Raw genomic sequence first — 17,084 nt, 5'->3', positions numbered from 1 at the left:
TTGAAAAAAAAATTTTGAAAAGTAGTTATGCATCATCTATTACCATGCCAAGTTTCAGGTCAATACTCTTCCGACGGAAAAAGTTAATTTTTTTGTGCGTTTACCCTACGAATATCTGCTTCTGGTACGTCCCAAAGCGGCTCCGATGCAGACCCCACGATACGATTTGGAAGGCAGAGATTCATAAGGTCGCCCCAGCGTTGAAGGAAAAGATGATGTTTGAAGGGTCCTTGATGATAACCTTTCAGCCACATAAGGGACAACCCAACTTTTGGAGAGCGATCGGTAAGTTGATTTTTATCGATTGGGCGATCGCCGATCGGTTATTCAAGAGATTCGGTAGATGACAGGAAGGAACTAGGCGATTTGATAATTTTTTATAAAAAAAAATATTCGAGGTGAGACTTAGAATCCTATCTTACGTAAGGATAATCTCTCTTAGAAGCCGATTTCGAGTGAAGAAGTTCAAAGAACTTCTCGCGACTTATTATCGCAAATTATCGCCGAGCATGTTCCGCAAATAAGATAGAGCGCTTAAAATTTTACTGCGCCTGATTTTTCATCTATCATTTTTTCCCAATACGAAATTCACAATTTTACGTCATGATTCAGGGTTCATGTGACATGAACTTCAAAGCCATGATATAGGGAGAAGAACATGTTTTCTGGATTTAAACTTGATCCCGTTAGAAGGTCGATTTACCATAAAATTGAGTAGAACGATAAACCGGATCTATTGCAGCTGTAAATGGCAGTTATACCTAGTTTCTTGCAGTACCTAGTTTATGCAATGACATAAACAAAACACTTAGATGATCTCACCAAACAAGGTGTTTGTTAGTGTGAGTACACTCGCCCTGCTGCATCGCAAAGATATTCTCGCTGCACCTGAATCTCAACAAGTCTGAATTTCACTAAAATTTACCTTTCAGTTTCGAATCCGGCGGTGAGAAAGGAAGACATCGATTATGCGATCGCGGAAATGGACCGGTTGGGTGCCCATCTCTAAATTCACAGCGGAAGGAGCGCCGCTGAAATTCGTTCAACTTAAAACTGCTAATCTTCAAATTCACGAAACTTTCTTCAGATCCACTTTTATATACACTTTCCTTATATTCCTTGAGCTGTTCACTCTTATTCTTCAAGATTCTTGTCAATAATAATATTTCTAAAAATTTCATCATTTTCTCGCTGAAAATCGATTGTTGCGGTTTGCCCTTAAATTTAGGGACCCTAAATTTTAGGGTGGGTAAATTTAAGTGACATAAGAAGGACACTGATTTTCAAACCACTGTAGATAGAACAGAACTAGTTATTTGTGGTCATAAGGGTGATTTTTGTTATCAAAGACTTTTGAAATTTGGAATTTAGAAAGAGCGTGCGAAAGCGCTAATTAAAAATTCTTAAAATATTATTTGAGAAAGTGTCAGTATCAGACGGGCAAAGATTAATCCAAAACGGACTCGAGCGTATTTCAAGTTGGCTCAAGACTATTTCCTTGGGTACTTGATTCCAACTTCGTCTCGGCCCTCTTTGGCTCAGCTGGATTCCTTCTCCTCTTGCGAGTTTGTTTTGCGAGTCACTTACTTTCCACTGCGCTTATTTCATCCAAAAACAATTCATGATCTTGTACCGACGCGTTTTCACGTTGATAAGGTCTCTAGTGCTATTTATGGTTTTATTCTGAAACATTTAAAACAGTAGAATCAACTGGAATATTGTATATCTCGTCCATGAAATCATTGCATTCTCTTCGAAATTCGAGCACATAAGAATTTCCACAAAGAACAGAAGTTGGTGGACAGCTAATAACTCCCAGATTTTCATATGTTGGATACCTAAATAACAATGATAAGATAGGATAGGCCCTTAGAGTCCTCGGAAACATACAGAAAATTGTAGAAAATGCCCAAAACTTGATTGAGTCGACAGAGTTTGAGATCATATTCTGAATCCATTCCAAGTGAGTAGTTTGTCGTCGCCCGTTCAAACTCGTGAAATTTATGAGTCTCCGTTACATTGAAAGTAATATTCGCAAGAGGATAATCTGCTGAAGTTTCTTTTGCGAAAATGCTTATTTCATTTGGGATGCCGGGTGATTTTTCATTTTCGGGAAACTCTCCATTGCGAAATGCCATTCCCCACTTTGAGTTACGACTAAAATAATTATCAAATTATAGAAGTGACTAGACTAACCATTCTCTTCCAGGAATAGTTGTGATGATGCTATCGTCGAATTGAGCTTTGAAAAAATTTGCTATTTCTTTGTCATATCTGTAAGGCCCATAAGGTCCGATAGAAAGTAACTCTGTAAAAATCCTATCAAAAAGGAGCTAAAGAATGTAAATGCTTATATTTCAAATTTGCTCACCTCATTGATAGTTTCGTAGAAATACAGCTCGGTGCAATCCGGATAGCAAAAATTCGTTATGTTTTTACTAAAATTGATGTGCTGGGAAGTTTCGTTTTCAAAAAGGCATCCAGTTTCCGCTGCGAAAAACATTCTTACTGGCTCTTCTTCTTCTTGCTGGACGTCAAGGTTGACTTCTTCATTTATGTTTATCGAGGTGTCGTAGAAAAGATTGACCATAACTATTGTTGAAGGTCTGTTAACAAAGTTCTACTTAAATCATCAAATTGATCATTTTTTTATATTTCAAAAGGAATAGGATTATTGTATGAATTCGACTATCCACAGCATATTGAAAGATTTCAGAACTTTTTATAATAACAGCGCCGAAGATGAGACAAATAAAAATTATCCTATTCTCTTTCCGCATTTTTAAGATCTCTTACTTATTCCGCCGTTTGATATGAAAATTATATACAAAAAACGATTTCAATCAACCGCCCTAGTGGAAATAGATGCTGATCTAAGATCAGTGATCTTCACGGCTGAAAGGGCATACTTGCTAATATGCTGATGTGAAACGAACTTCGCTACTACTCTTAGGCCCTAAGAATAAGGGTATGATTGTTTCCATTCAGTTATGCTTTCTAAATGAGCAGAAGTCTTGAAATGGAACATTCGACGAGTCTTTGGTTAGCTCAATTGCCGCCAGCTGGTTACATCAAGCTCAGCGCGACACCTTCTAAGGCACTTGAGGCTCACCGCGATGGAATGCGAATCAAGAAGCAGCGGTCGTTGACACCGGCGGCTGAGATCACTGCGCGCACGTTCGATTTACGGTTCATTACAATCACAAAGCTGCCACTTTGCCGACGGTTGTTCCAAGCGTGAAAATTTAGAAATAAGAGTCACTAAACTTTAGTGATAAGTTTATTATAACGAAAATTTTCGCGTCGTTTTGTCTCCAAACCGCTTGATTGATCGGTGCTTAGACAACGTACTCCGACTGCCGCACTAAAACATCTTTGGACATTTTTCGCTGTGTAGCCCTCAGAGTATACTAACTACCGTTTGTAGAATACGTTTTTGAGGTGAGCCGAAAGCCGCATTCTTCTCAAATATTTTTCATACTCACAAACCTGACAACCTGGAGTTTATTGGAAGGTTCGTTTTTTCCAAATTCCGTCATACTTTTGTTGAAATTAATTAATTCATTTTGCATTTCAAAATTTAAATTTGAAATAAAATTAATCTGAAGAGTTCAAGCGACCACGTGAATGCACGTGAAAAAGAGTAACAGTACCCTGAAAAAGGTTGATTAAAATCCGCTCGTGGAGCAACTAAGATTTAAACTGAAGCTCAAATAAAACAAACACTAATTCCGAGCACGTTGACAATGAAAAACATTACTATTGAAGCTTTTATGACTAAACGTTTTTCTTGATTTTCAAGGAGGAAATCAATCATTTATTGAAAAATAAAACTGTCTCGAAAATGAAAAAATAAATATCGAACAATATAGTAAAAAATGATTCCTCCTTCGGCAAACTAAAAACGCACAATAATCATCTGCCGGTGACTTTTATCCGGTAAACGAAGCTGAAAAGAATCTCTGCCAAGAAAGAGTGATTCAGCATATTCCTTATAAAATCGCTTCATTCAGCGAGAATCCGGCGCAGATAAAAACATGAGGGCTTGGCTTCCTTCTTTCGTTACTTTTGGGTACTGTATGAATATCAGTACTACTGTCGATGCAGTAATGGAACAGGAAGTGTACGAAGAAATTCAAGAGGATTTCAGGCACGGGCAACTTCTTTAACAATTTTTAAACGATAACCAACTGTAACAAAAGAGCCTTCTGAAAAGAGATATCTGCATCTACATACTAGAGGTGCAGAACAAACACAAAAACCCTCAACAAGCCTGCGACATAATCCAACTAATCAACAATCAGCGAAGAAGCCAGTCTTTGATTGAACTTAATTTTCCAACGAAAGCGATTTGCAGAGAAGCTCAAGATGCAGCCAACAAGCTGATATTTGCCGATAAAGCAGGATTATTTTTAATGTGATTAGCGATTCGCTAGAAATCGCTTTTGAGGACATCCGAGATGAAGAATGGCTGCTGAACGAGGTAATAATTGAGTTGATGATTGGGGTAATATTCTCTTTTATCTTTAGAAATTAGATTCAATTTGCCCGGCGTTTAAAACTGATGAGACTTTTGGAAGCTTCCTTGAAGGAAAAAGTTCAAAGCGTGAAGAAAATCGCAAAAAAATTGATGAAAATGTATTGAACTTTTAAATAAGGAAAAGAAACTTACCACACAATGCTCGCCATTAGATACACTTACTCGCAGTTTGACAGAGAGCTCATAGAACTCGAGCAAGGCGACGATATCAGCAAGGACACTTCCGATGACTGGTTCAGCTTCTACGATGACGCGCCGTTAATTAATATTTCAGCAGCTCGCTTATCAGCGCTCAATTTTTCACTTTTTGCAACGATTGCTCTTTTCAATCAGTTCTAAAAAGATAAATTTACGCCTTGTACTTTTCTTATCAATAAATTCTCTCGCTTTCTTATTCAATCTTTTTCTTCCTTTTTGACCCTCTATCACGTTCTTCTCTATCGCCATTTCTGCTAGCTCAAAAGCTTCTACCAGCAACTATCACCTATCAGCAAAAACAATGAGCGGTTAACGAAAAAGAGTGAAACGTTTTTTTCGGAAATCTTATCGAACCTTTTCCGCCATAAATACACGATAAAAGTAACCATATCAGAACCTTTATGACTATTTTCATAATATAAAAACGTGTTATAAAAACTGCTAAGCGGCGAAAATATCAGCTTTATTGAACTTGGCTGGCTTGTTTTGAAAACCAGACGAAACGGAATAAGCTCCTTGCCAGGGTGGGGAAAAGTCTACGGCACGGCACGGCACGGCACTGCGGCACGGACACGGCACGGCACGTGCCGTGCTGTGCCGCTCCATTCAGTGAATTTCAGTTTGGACACGGCACGGTGCCGCGGCACTGGGGTTAGGGTAAGGCGCAGCCCCGTTCCTTGATTTTTAAATTTAAGGGGCTTGACGGCCCTTCGGGCCGTTTCAGCCCCGTTCCTTGATTTTTAAATTTAAGGGGCTTGACGGCCCTTCGGGCCGTTTCAGCCCCGTTCCTTGATTTTCAAATTTAAGGGCTTGACGGCCCTTCGGGCCGTTTCAGCCCCGTTCCTTGATTTTTAAATTTAAGGGCTAGACGGCCCTTCGGGCCGTTTCAGCCCCGTTCCTTGATTTTTAAATTTAAGGGGCTTGACGGCCCTTCGGGCGGTTTCAGCCCCGTTCCTTGATTTTTAAATTTAAGGGGCTTGACGGCCCTTCGGGCGGTTTCAGCCCCGTTCCTTGATTTTTAAATTTAAGGGCTTGACGGCCCTTCGGGCCGTTTCAGCCCCGTTCCTTGATTTTTAAATTTAAGGGCTTGACGGCCCTTCGGGCCGTTTCAGCCCCGTTCCTTGATTTTTAAATTTAAGGGGCTTGACGGCCCTTCGGGCCGTTTCAGCCCCGTTCCTTGATTTTTAAATTTAAGGGGCTTGACGGCCCTTCGGGCCGTTTCAGCCCCGTTCCTTGATTTTTAAATTTAAGGGGCTTGACGGCCCTTCGGGCCGTTTCAGCCCCGTTCCTTGATTTTTAAATTTAAGGGCTTGACGGCCCTTCGGGCCGTTTCAGCCCCGTTCCTTGATTTTTAAATTTAAGGGGCTTGACGGCCCTTCGGGCCGTTTCAGCCCCGTTCCTTGATTTTTAAATTTAAGGGGCTTGACGGCCCTTCGGGCCGTTTCAGCCCCGTTCCTTGATTTTTAAATTTAAGGGCTTGACGGCCCTTCGGGCCGTTTCAGCCCCGTTCCTTGATTTTTAAATTTAAGGGGCTTGACGGCCCTTCGGGCCGTTTCAGCCCCGTTCCTTGATTTTTAAATTTAAGGGGCTTGACGGCCCTTCGGGCCGTTTCAGCCCCGTTCCTTGATTTTTAAATTTAAGGGCTTGACGGCCCTTCGGGCCGTTTCAGCCCCGTTCCTTGATTTTTAAATTTAAGGGGCTTGACGGCCCTTCTGGCCGTTTCAGCCCCGTTCCTTGATTTTTAAATTTAAGGGGCTTGACGGCCCTTCGGGCCGTTTCAGCCCCGTTCCTTGATTTTTAAATTTAAGGGGCTTGACGGCCCTTCGGGCCGTTTCAGCCCCGTTCCTTGATTTTTAAATTTAAGGGGCTTGACGGCCCTTCGGGCCGTTTCAGCCCCGTTCCTTGATTTTTAAATTTAAGGGGCTTGACGGCCCTTCGGGCCGTTTCAGCCCCGTTCCTTGATTTTTAAATTTAAGGGGCTTGACGGCCCTTCGGGCCGTTTCAGCCCCGTTCCTTGATTTTTAAATTTAAGGGGCTTGACGGCCCTTCGGGCCGTTTCAGCCCCGTTCCTTGATTTTTAAATTTAAGGGGCTTGACGGCCCTTCGGGCCGTTTCAGCCCCGTTCCTTGATTTTTAAATTTAAGGGGCTTGACGGCCCTTCGGGCCGTTTCAGCCCCGTTCCTTGATTTTTAAATTTAAGGGGCTTGACGGCCCTTCGGGCCGTTTCAGCCCCGTTCCTTGATTTTTAAATTTAAGGGGCTTGACGGCCCTTCGGGCCGTTTCAGCCCCGTTCCTTGATTTTTAAATTTAAGGGGCTTGACGGCCCTTCGGGCCGTTTCAGCCCCGTTCCTTGATTTTTAAATTTAAGGGCTTGACGGCCCTTCGGGCCGTTTCAGCCCCGTTCCTTGATTTTTAAATTTAAGGGGCTTGACGGCCCTTCGGGCCGTTTCAGCCCCGTTCCTTGATTTTTAAATTTAAGGGCTTGACGGCCCTTCGGGCCGTTTCAGCCCCGTTCCTTGATTTTTAAATTTAAGGGCTTGACGGCCCTTCGGGCCGTTTCAGCCCCGTTCCTTGATTTTTAAATTTAAGGGCTTGACGGCCCTTCGGGCCGTTTCAGCCCCGTTCCTTGATTTTTAAATTTAAGGGGCTTGACGGCCCTTCGGGCCGTTTCAGCCCCGTTCCTTGATTTTTAAATTTAAGGGGCTTGACGGCCCTTCGGGCCGTTTCAGCCCCGTTCCTTGATTTTAAATTTAAGGGGCTTGACGGCCCTTCGGGCCGTTTCAGCCCCGTTCCTTTATTTTTAAATTTAAGGGGCTTGACGGCCCTTCGGGCCGTTTCAGCCCCGTTCCTTGATTTTTAAATTTAAGGGCTTGACGGCCCTTCGGGCCGTTTCAGCCCCGTTCCTTGATTTTTAAATTTAAGGGCTTGACGGCCCTTCGGGCCGTTTCAGCCCCGTTCCTTGATTTTTAAATTTAAGGGGCTTGACGGCCCTTCGGGCCGTTTCAGCCCCGTTCCTTGATTTTTAAATTTAAGGGCTTGACGGCCCTTCGGGCCGTTTCAGCCCCGTTCCTTGATTTTTAAATTTAAGGGGCTTGACGGCCCTTCGGGCCGTTTCAGCCCCGTTCCTTGATTTTTAAATTTAAGGGGCTTGACGGCCCTTCGGGCCGTTTCAGCCCCGTTCCTTGATTTTAAATTTAAGGGGCTTGACGGCCCTTCGGGCCGTTTCAGCCCCGTTCCTTGATTTTTAAATTTAAGGGGCTTGACGGCCCTTCGGGCCGTTTCAGCCCCGTTCCTTGATTTTTAAATTTAAGGGCTTGACGGCCCTTCGGGCCGTTTCAGCCCCGTTCCTTGATTTTTAAATTTAAGGGGCTTGACGGCCCTTCGGGCCGTTTCAGCCCCGTTCCTTGATTTTTAAATTTAAGGGGCTTGACGGCCCTTCGGGCCGTTTCAGCCCCGTTCCTTGATTTTTAAATTTAAGGGGCTTGACAATGGCAGGGAACTCTGAGGTGATCAATTTCAGTTACTTCCCAAACCCCACCCACCCCCACTAACTGTTAAAATACAATTTATCCAGGTTTTAATTCAAATTATGGTTTTTATTCAGCTTTCAAAAAAAATAATTCTAAATTTTTTGAAAATAATTTTTCACGAAATTTCTCGGCCGACTTACGTTGCAGACGAATTTATTAAATAAAATTATATTCAAATATTTTTGAGTGTTTTTTACGAGAAAAAAAAAGGAAAAAACTGTGCCGTAACGTGCTGTGCCGTGTCCCGGCACGCGTTCTTAATTTTTTTGCCGTGCCGTGCCGTGCCGTGCCGCGGCACAGGAATTTTTGGTGTGCCGTGCCGTGCCGGTGCCGTTGAATTTTCTTAAGACATTCCCCACCCTGCTCCTTGCGAGTCAGCTCGCATTAAAAAGATGTTTATTTTTTATCAAAAGACGAAATTAGTTGCCACGTCTTTTTTTTTCACTCATTTTTCGAATCGACAAAGTGAAAAATTCAATGATTAACGGAAAACCTCAACCTCTGGAATTGTCTACTCGCCAAGGCACTCTTTACGAATTAATTCGCGCTTTGCGAAAGTAAATTTGATACAGCAGCTTGTCACCAATTCAGATTTCGTTTTGAGCGAAGCTGACAGCCAGAACAATTAAAATTAAGTCAAACTTGATCTGTTTATACAAAATATGTTCAAAGCCAGATTCTTTGTTGATTTCAAGTGTTAAGATCGGATTTTCCAAGACGAAGATATTTGGTTCAACAAAGTGCTCACAAGAATTAACCTAGAATTGGGTTCAAAGCAGCAGGATTTGAAGGAGAGAAAGAGGTAGCCTAATTTGAGGAGTTCAATCTCAGTCGTGGTCGATCCAGAGAGAAAGTCGGTTTCTAATGCGCCGCAAATGACCACCCGCGTCCCGTGTGAGGTTAAATTTGGAAGTACAAAGCGAACAGGTGCATCTTAACGTGGAATTTTTAATTTTGCGACGTGGCGCGGCCGCCCCGCTCCGTTGAGCTTTGCGCGGAAATTACAAACGCGCCGACCCTTCTAAACTCATCCCAACGTCCCATCAAATTATAATTTTCAACTAAAGCTGTGGGAAATTTGTTTCTCGCCTTCTCTTTGCAAATTAACGTCTTTCTGATGATCATGCTCAAAAACATGCTGGGTTTTAGTTTCGTTTTTTGATTTATTCGAGAATAATTAATTATCGTCATTGATTACAGTCCATGTTATTTTTCTAGCGAAATTTTCGTTATCAATTGTTGATGAAGTTCCAAAGGTATATTGAAATCTTTTTACTCCCATTATCTCTTCTTCTTTCTCAGTTTTATTGACTGCGAGAATATAGATTTTACTGACAGTGTCGAACTTCGATTCTTGAGCAAAAATCCTCAAATTCTTTTTCTCTGGTAAGTTGAGGATCATTTTTTGCATAAGAGTCCTTGAATATTGCATTTTCCCCCATCTGTCTTTCTTAAGAGGACATATCTCGACAATTTTATTTTCGAAGAAAACTTCCAACCCATGACATGGGATGGTTGCTGTTTGAGTTATGTTGTCCATTTTCCTGCAAGATAGGAGCGTGGATCGTCTTCTCATTGTTTATATCTTGAAGATGCGAAAGCTTGTAGCGAACAACAATGTTGGCATAAGGTTCTCCAGATCCAATCGCTTTTAAAAATAAGTAGATTTCATCAATACTGCTAGCTGAACGCCAATCAGGATTTCTGATTATCTGGAGCATGTTCTTATTTGCTAATTCTCTCTTCTCTTCTTGGGTTAAGAGGTTCTTCTTCTGCTCTTTCAGCTTCCTAACGTCAGCTCTCAGAATGGACATTTCTTCAACAAGACGATTGATAACAGAGTTGAAGTCGACATTCATTATTTGAGGAACCCCTATGGCTGCATTAAGGTCGGGATCATTTCTGTAATCGCCAACAGAGCTCTCCGAAATCGTATTCTCTCTATTTTCCGTCATTGTAGTCCGCAATTTATAGGAAAGATGGAGAAAACATCATCGATCTCGCCGAGCCCATTCACATATTTTACGACGGACGACTAATTTGAGATCATCCGAGTTTCTGCTATTGCGTTTATTTCCGTTGTCTTCCGTTTGATGAACAGACATAGTTTGCTGTCATTCAATTAAAGCTAATTGATCGATTTGACCATCATTATCGCCACTCTGATATTATAAAAATATCGCCATAATTAACTCGTTGTTTGTAGTGACTGGCCAATTCCGTCACGTTTTTCTGGAACGATTGTGCCACTCTGTATTTTCGTTTACAATGAAGCGTTTCTCGTGAACTGCATTGTTTTTTGGACAGCAAAATGACTTTGTAGTCAAAACAGGAAACAATATTTAATGCAAACAGAAATAAGAATTAAATGGGCTGAAAATAAGGGAAAACTGAACGATTCTTCCAGAGAATGTTTTGGCTCCAATCTTTTAAAGCTTGTTCTGACTTGTCTGTTCATTTTTATGATTTTGCAAAAACAAAAATGACAGTTTATATTCTCGATCGTGGGTTAACGATGGGTCTTATAGTAAGAGCTTGTAATGCCTCTCAATTATAATCAGAAGTTAGGTCAAAAAGATCAATCGATTTTCAGATCAATTGAAGTTGCGTCTTTTTTGCTTGGGATAATTACCCTAGTATTTTCAAAATAATTTTACCAGAAGGATGGCCTATCATAAATTTAACCTAAACGCGGCAACGCAAAACAATTTTAATTGAGGATTGTTCAAATATTTTTACTGAAATCATTAAATCGTTCGTTTATTTTTAGACTCATTTAGCCCCGTTTTACTGTGACCAGAATTTTAGATAGAAAAAAAATTGATATTTCGAAACTGAGAAATTTCAATAAATTCAAATATCATGGTCAGGAACTTCGAAGATAGCACTCAAAAATCACGTTTTTATCAAGCTGGCGATACGTGTCAAAGTTCGTGCTCCAAGCCATTCTCGATAAAACATCCTCAAGTAGCCTTGCGGTCGCTGCCATATCCACATCTCGAGGGCACTTTAATGGCTTTTGTATCCATAAGCCCTTCGAGCTGTTTTTCCACCTTCAGCGCTTTTCAAGTCCTTATCACCACTTTCTTCCAGCGCCATTACTTCAAGGACTGATTTTCTGCGAAAGCCGAAAGAACCGCTGATATTCCAGCAAGAAACACGTTGGAGCAGAGTCAATCTAAATCTGGAGACAAGAAGCTCCAGCTGGCGCCTTCGAGGAAATCGCCATGTTCGGCCGTGTTTTTGGACAACTAAATCGTCCATGTTTTACGCGACGCTCGACATGATTGCCTTTTCTACTAGAAGGACAATTTTTGACTTAGAGTTGATACCCCCTTATCAATTAAAATATTGAAATTAAAGTCGATCTTGAGGTGAAAGCCGCCTATTTTCCACTGTCTCTAGCCCAAGTATCTTCTGTAGCGAGCTGTAAACAAGAACAAATAACCCAAGAATTTTCAATAGACGGAGCCGCATTTCAACTGCGATCAGTCCCTTACAAGTTGTAATTCAGCGGATTGAACACGTGCAATCGGATTCGAGCGCTTCATTATCGAAGATTTGACAATATCTTAAAGAAATAAGCTCTCGGCAGATTAGTCAAATCGCCACTTTATTAGATTTTGACCGCTCAAACACGACATTCCTCGAATTTGCTTGTTCAGAACTGTTGCTCTCGCGCTGCATTACAGTTTTTTCGGAGAGCCCTTTTTTCTAACATTAATATTTACCTTTTGGCTCGTGTTCTGGTGTGTTTGAAATGCTCGTTGTACACAGTTTTTGTTCAACTAAAATAACACTTTCTTGTTAGAGTTATTTTTTGTACTCATCAATGACTATTGTACTACTGCTATTTGTAGCTAGAAATCCACGTGTTTGAACTCGACCTCACTTCCTTGGAGAAATGTGGAGAATTATTTGCTTTGGCGATGGACCGACAGTCTTAGTGATAATAAGACTTGTGATCAGAAGCTACGGAAGACTTCCTTTCGGGCGTATAGGGGTGATAAGGCGATAACGTCGAGAGTGGCTCCTACCGCCGACGTGAAACCAAACTCCGCTAAGGAAGTAGGACCAAGGACACCTGGCCGCGCTGGGGTTCGGCTCTTCCAGTCTTGGTCGTATTTCTGGAGCGCTCAAGTCTAAAATTATATATCCGTCAATGTCCAAGTATCACTAATTATATTCTCGAAATTTGAAAGGACCACAAGATGATTACAGTCGTACAGTAAAGTTAAAAATTTGGACAAAACTTTGAAAGAAGATTAACGGCAAAGCACTATTGCTGGAAGATATTTTTCGGAAGAAAATTTTATTGAGCCATCTAACACATCTTAAAATATTTGAGTGATTCAAAAAACGAAGTCTATGAAGCCACATGAACAGCGATTCGACATTCCGCGTGAAGTCCAAACACGCTCAAGAGTTTCCAAACGATGACCAAGAACAAAGTCTCGTATGGCACTTTCCATTCACGTAACGATCCCACCAGCTTAGGAACCGGAGATCAAAGAAATCGTGTATCAAAAAACCACAGAAGTGTTTTTCAGAGAAATAATTTAGAAAACGGTTTTTGCCACTAATAAGCATTTTTTCATAGAAGCATTATTCTCCTTTAATTTTCTTCCTACTGGAATCGAATCCAGCTCAGAGCTTTAAGATGATCCAACCGGTGCTGATCCGCACACGGTTCGAAAGTACGATCAAAAAACGTGCCACCAATATTATGCTGCCCTTACGCATGTGTGTGCCATCCGAGAGTTTAATCGGAGCGGCTTTTTCGCAAGGAAAAGCCAGTGATTTTCATGCCGATTTTGGTGGCTTAGGAAATCGGAAATTTAGTACGGCGTTTTTCCGCTGAATAAAGAGCTTTTATTTAGAATCATTATTTATGAACGAAGACTTTTCAGCCAAAAAATATTTTCGCCAAAAATTTTTGGGTTGATTTTTACGAAAAAACAGCAATTTTTCAAATTCAATGTGATAAAAAACGACGTCCGGGAGAATTCCACCATTTTCGCACATTTCTAGCGCGCTCCAAAAATGATCAATTACTTAATCTGAACGTCTCCCTTTGATCTCCGCGGTACCAGAGCTCTACTTCATGGCAGTCGCCGCAAAGCATCAGCGCTTGTTCGACAAAGCGTTAGGTATTCCCGCTGCGAAAAAATTTCTTGAGCTAAACCGCAATTTTACAATTTCAGAGGCGCTCAAACGTTCCGAAGAAAAACTTAGGTAACGCAGCGTAAAGGAGTGTGTAGACGCGTTCCTAAATGCATTTGATACCATCTCACCTAGAGCCGTGAATTTCGACGACCGCCGGGCTGTATACAATGCCGCGTGCCGGAACGGCTTAGAAATACTTTTGCGAACATTTTTCTCGCCACTGCAGAATTTAATGACGTCAGTCTTTTTTGTGAAAGCTTGCATTGAGAAATTATTGTTAGGAAGCTTCAAAAACGAATAATTGAGAGAATATTGATCATCCATCTCCGAAATTCGAAGCAGATTCACGCTAATAATCCAATTAATAAAAATGCTGAGCGATGTTTTTCCTTGTGGAACGTCTTCGGTAGAAATTCGACTGCTTCTCCAAATACGGCGGTCGAGACAGGTTGCGCCGCAAAGTGACCGTAAGATCGAACATCGTGTACTTAGTAATCAGTAATCATCTTTGCGGCTTCCTGTCTCACTTGACTGTATATACTCGCACAAAAGTGTTCGTGGTCAAGTTGTGCATTCGACTGTGCTTCTATATTCGATTCAAGTCGAAAATCTTCTTGGTTCTTATTACGGCCGCATTTTCGCCGCAATCCAACCTGCATTGACTACTACGCCTTACCGCGTCGGATCATATCTGAGACCTTAAGCCTACACTTTGTCTCATTCTTCCGCCGCAATGAGGAAGCTCTTAGAATCGTTACGGCGTTCGAAATTACAGTTTTAGTTTGAACACCAGCTAATAGCATTTCAGCAAAGAAGGGCTTGCAGAGGAGGACTTCAAGAGGCGACTTGAGATCATTCTCTTACAACGGTAAAGTCAAAAACAAAGTGTTCTAAAAAGGATAAGACGAGCATTTCAGGGCGAAAGTAGCAGTACTAAGTGGAGACCTTGAAGGAGCCGATCTGAATGCTCAATTCGCAATTGGTAAGTTTTATTCCGCAGACACGTTTTTTCTTATTTGTAACTACTTGCGTTAATGAACATTTTCAAAGATTAGAAAATGAAAAATGATAAAGATAAGGTCAATTTATCAAAGATACGAGCCAAATATGCAAGCCGTCTCTTACAGAATCCTGCTTATCCATATACAAGTCTATTGAACTCGATTTCATCCCGACGAGTAATCAAGGCATCAACACGTGATGCGTTAATTAACGGTATACATGTGTGAGTGCCCGGATTTCGCGACTCCAGCTTCGTCGCCTTGTTTACAAATACACTGATTTGAAGGAAAATTATCGACGGTGATTAGGGATTTCGGATGAGCTGGAAGGGATCCTCAAGGCTCAATTTGAGCGTCGTTTTGCGCGCTCTTGAAGTGATGAGTCATTAAAATTCTTATCAGTTTCAAAAGGTGTTCATGCGGCATGCCATAGATTAACAAAAAAAGCTTTAACAAGTGAATTCAGAAAAATCCCCTGTTCTTTAAATACATAATGCTGGAAAATATACTAGCTTTATGGTTCTTTATATCCGGTTTTTGACGATGTTGCTAAAACAGAAATTCAGATCTGAAAATGTCAACACGAGGGTACTATCTTCTTGGAATCGTCGCCGAACAACGACTGGAATTCAAGACTGCAGCCGAATATTTCAAGCAAGTAACAAATTGGCCCTCAACTCCGCTTGCCGTAGGTAAATCATCAGTATAATTCATGCCTAGGATGATTTCAAAAAACTTTTTGTGGGGCCGGAAATCGTAAAACTGCAAGTGCAGTTTTTTTCAGCTCGTCAAGACGAGACGAATGATGGGTCTAACTCCTGATAATTCTAAGGATTGACCGGTTTACCGGCTGGTTACCGGAAAATACGTTGTCACCGGCCGTTTTTGTTCTAGAAGTGATAGACTAATGTTTGACACCGGAAATTGTTTCTTATAGTCAGTTCTCCTGCAGGCTAAAAGATGAAGAGTTTATCAATACTCTGAAGAGAGTTATCACTAAAAACAGTAACTTTTACTAAAATTATGTTGTTGCTGCACGTTCCTAATTTCTAGTCCCATTTTCGCCAAAAATAGTATTTTAGTGATAACTCTCTTCAGAGTATTGATAAACTCTTCATCTTTTAGCCTGCAGGAGAACTGACTAAAAGAAACAATTTCCGGTGTCAAACATTAGTCTATCACTTCTAGAACAAAAACGGCCGGTGACAACGTATTTTCCGGTAACCAGCCGGTAAACCGGTCAATCCTTAGAATTATCAGGAGTTAGACCCATCATTCGACTCGTCTTGACGAGCTGAAGAAAACTGCACTTGCAGTTTTTACGATTTCCGGCCCCACAAAAGTTTTTTGAAATCATCTAGAATACCGGTATGGTTCCGAAAATAAGGGCTGACCTGCATTTGAATTGTATTTTACGTCGTAAAAAAACGCAATTGTGTGATTGTACTTTAGTCATTTATCAGTAGTGCAAGCAAATTTACTCACGTGTCATTTTTATTTCCAAAATGTTTCTTTATTATCAACATCATTTTTAAAATAAACGCTTCACGGAAAGCCTCTAACATAATGTTATCAAAGGCCAATTAAATTAGTTTGCCTTTGTTAGTGGTATTTATGGACGAGCCTTTTTGTCGCGTTTTTGATATAAACAAAAAAAAAGCTCATAAACATATTTTTATGTTTAGCTACGAGGTTAATTAGCCTTAAAAGTTTAACTCATATAACATGTGTTTAAGGAGTAATCCTTATTCAGTATTTTCGTAAATAGAAAAGACATTGATATCATATCATGGTACCGCAGATAACACCTTACTAGGTCAGCCATTATTTTATAGATAATGCTTATTATTAGCTTGATTGTATGAAAATATTGATGACTCGATCTCTCATTTTAGAATCCTCCATGACCAAGAAAGAAAAGCTCCAGCTGCTCGAAACCCTTGTCACTGCCAACTCTGCAAAGTATCGTTCCATCGAAGAATAAAAAAAAATTTCCAGTCAGCTAAAAATAAAATTGAATGGCAAAGAGACAATAAGTACTTGACAAAGTTCTCGCGGCGCCCGATGATTTCATTTTTTTCGGAACATGGCGTAATAAGCTCCACTGTATTAAAATCGACGAGCCTGGCACTTAGATGGGCAAAAAGGGGATCAATGAAAGGGGGACCGAAATGAATGAACGGGAGTTCAATTTTCTAAAAAATGCTCGTCGGAGGCGGACTTATTACGCGAATATGGAGGGGCTCGGTTGAAGTGGTTCACTGTTGGAATTTTCATGAGCGAATAATCTGACGAGCTTTGCTCGAGTGATTTTGCATTCAAGGGGATTTAATCATGATAAGAGGGTTAGGGTGAGTGGAGCCTACAGGAGAGCGCCTCGTGACTTGCCAGAACTCATTTCCTCGCCGGAGTTACGTTTATCAGTATTTTAACTTGTGCGATGGAGTTTCGCGTTGGGTTCTAATTATTTTTCCAGCATGTCAGGTGGTACTGGAATAATGATAGGGCGCTGTCAGCTTTTTACACCTCTAGTATTGCCAATCCAATAGAAGGAGCTTCTTGTTTATCCTTTCAAAAAGTGCAAAATTTGCACAGTGCAGTTGAAAATATAGTTTTAGACTCTTAGCATATGAAAATCACCCGAATTTC

General features: G+C 41.0%; 1 protein-coding gene across 1 annotated transcript; it reads left to right on the top strand.

The window, feature by feature from the left end:
- Positions 1–13,365: 13,365 nt before the first annotated feature.
- On the top strand, positions 13,366–16,438 carry LOC145711283 (uncharacterized). The gene is made up of 6 exons (XM_081789005.1): positions 13,366–13,418; positions 13,473–13,503; positions 14,243–14,302; positions 14,352–14,416; positions 15,002–15,127; positions 16,331–16,438. Exons 1-6 carry the CDS (start codon positions 13,373–13,375, stop codon positions 16,417–16,419), a joined length of 417 nt encoding a protein of 138 aa, XP_081645131.1. The 5' UTR covers positions 13,366–13,372; the 3' UTR covers positions 16,420–16,438.
- Positions 16,439–17,084: the final 646 nt, after the last annotated feature.

The sequence above is a fragment of the Oikopleura dioica genome, chromosome 1 (assembly GCF_907165135.1).
Source record: "Oikopleura dioica chromosome 1, OKI2018_I68_1.0, whole genome shotgun sequence".
Taxonomy (NCBI): Eukaryota; Metazoa; Chordata; class Appendicularia; order Copelata; family Oikopleuridae; genus Oikopleura; species Oikopleura dioica.
This window is presented reverse-complemented; position numbering and strand designations above follow the sequence as displayed.

Excerpts from the sequence above, each read along its gene's own strand:
- LOC145711283 (XM_081789005.1), top strand. The coding sequence starts at position 13,373 with ATGGCAGTCGCCGCAAAGCATCAGCGCTTGTTCGACAAAGCGTTAG. Across the intron at positions 13,419-13,472 it reads CTTGTTCGACAAAGCGTTAG|AGGCGCTCAAACGTTCCGAA; the intron begins GTATTCCCGCTG and ends TTACAATTTCAG. Across the intron at positions 14,417-15,001 it reads GAATGCTCAATTCGCAATTG|ATCTGAAAATGTCAACACGA; the intron begins GTAAGTTTTATT and ends ACAGAAATTCAG.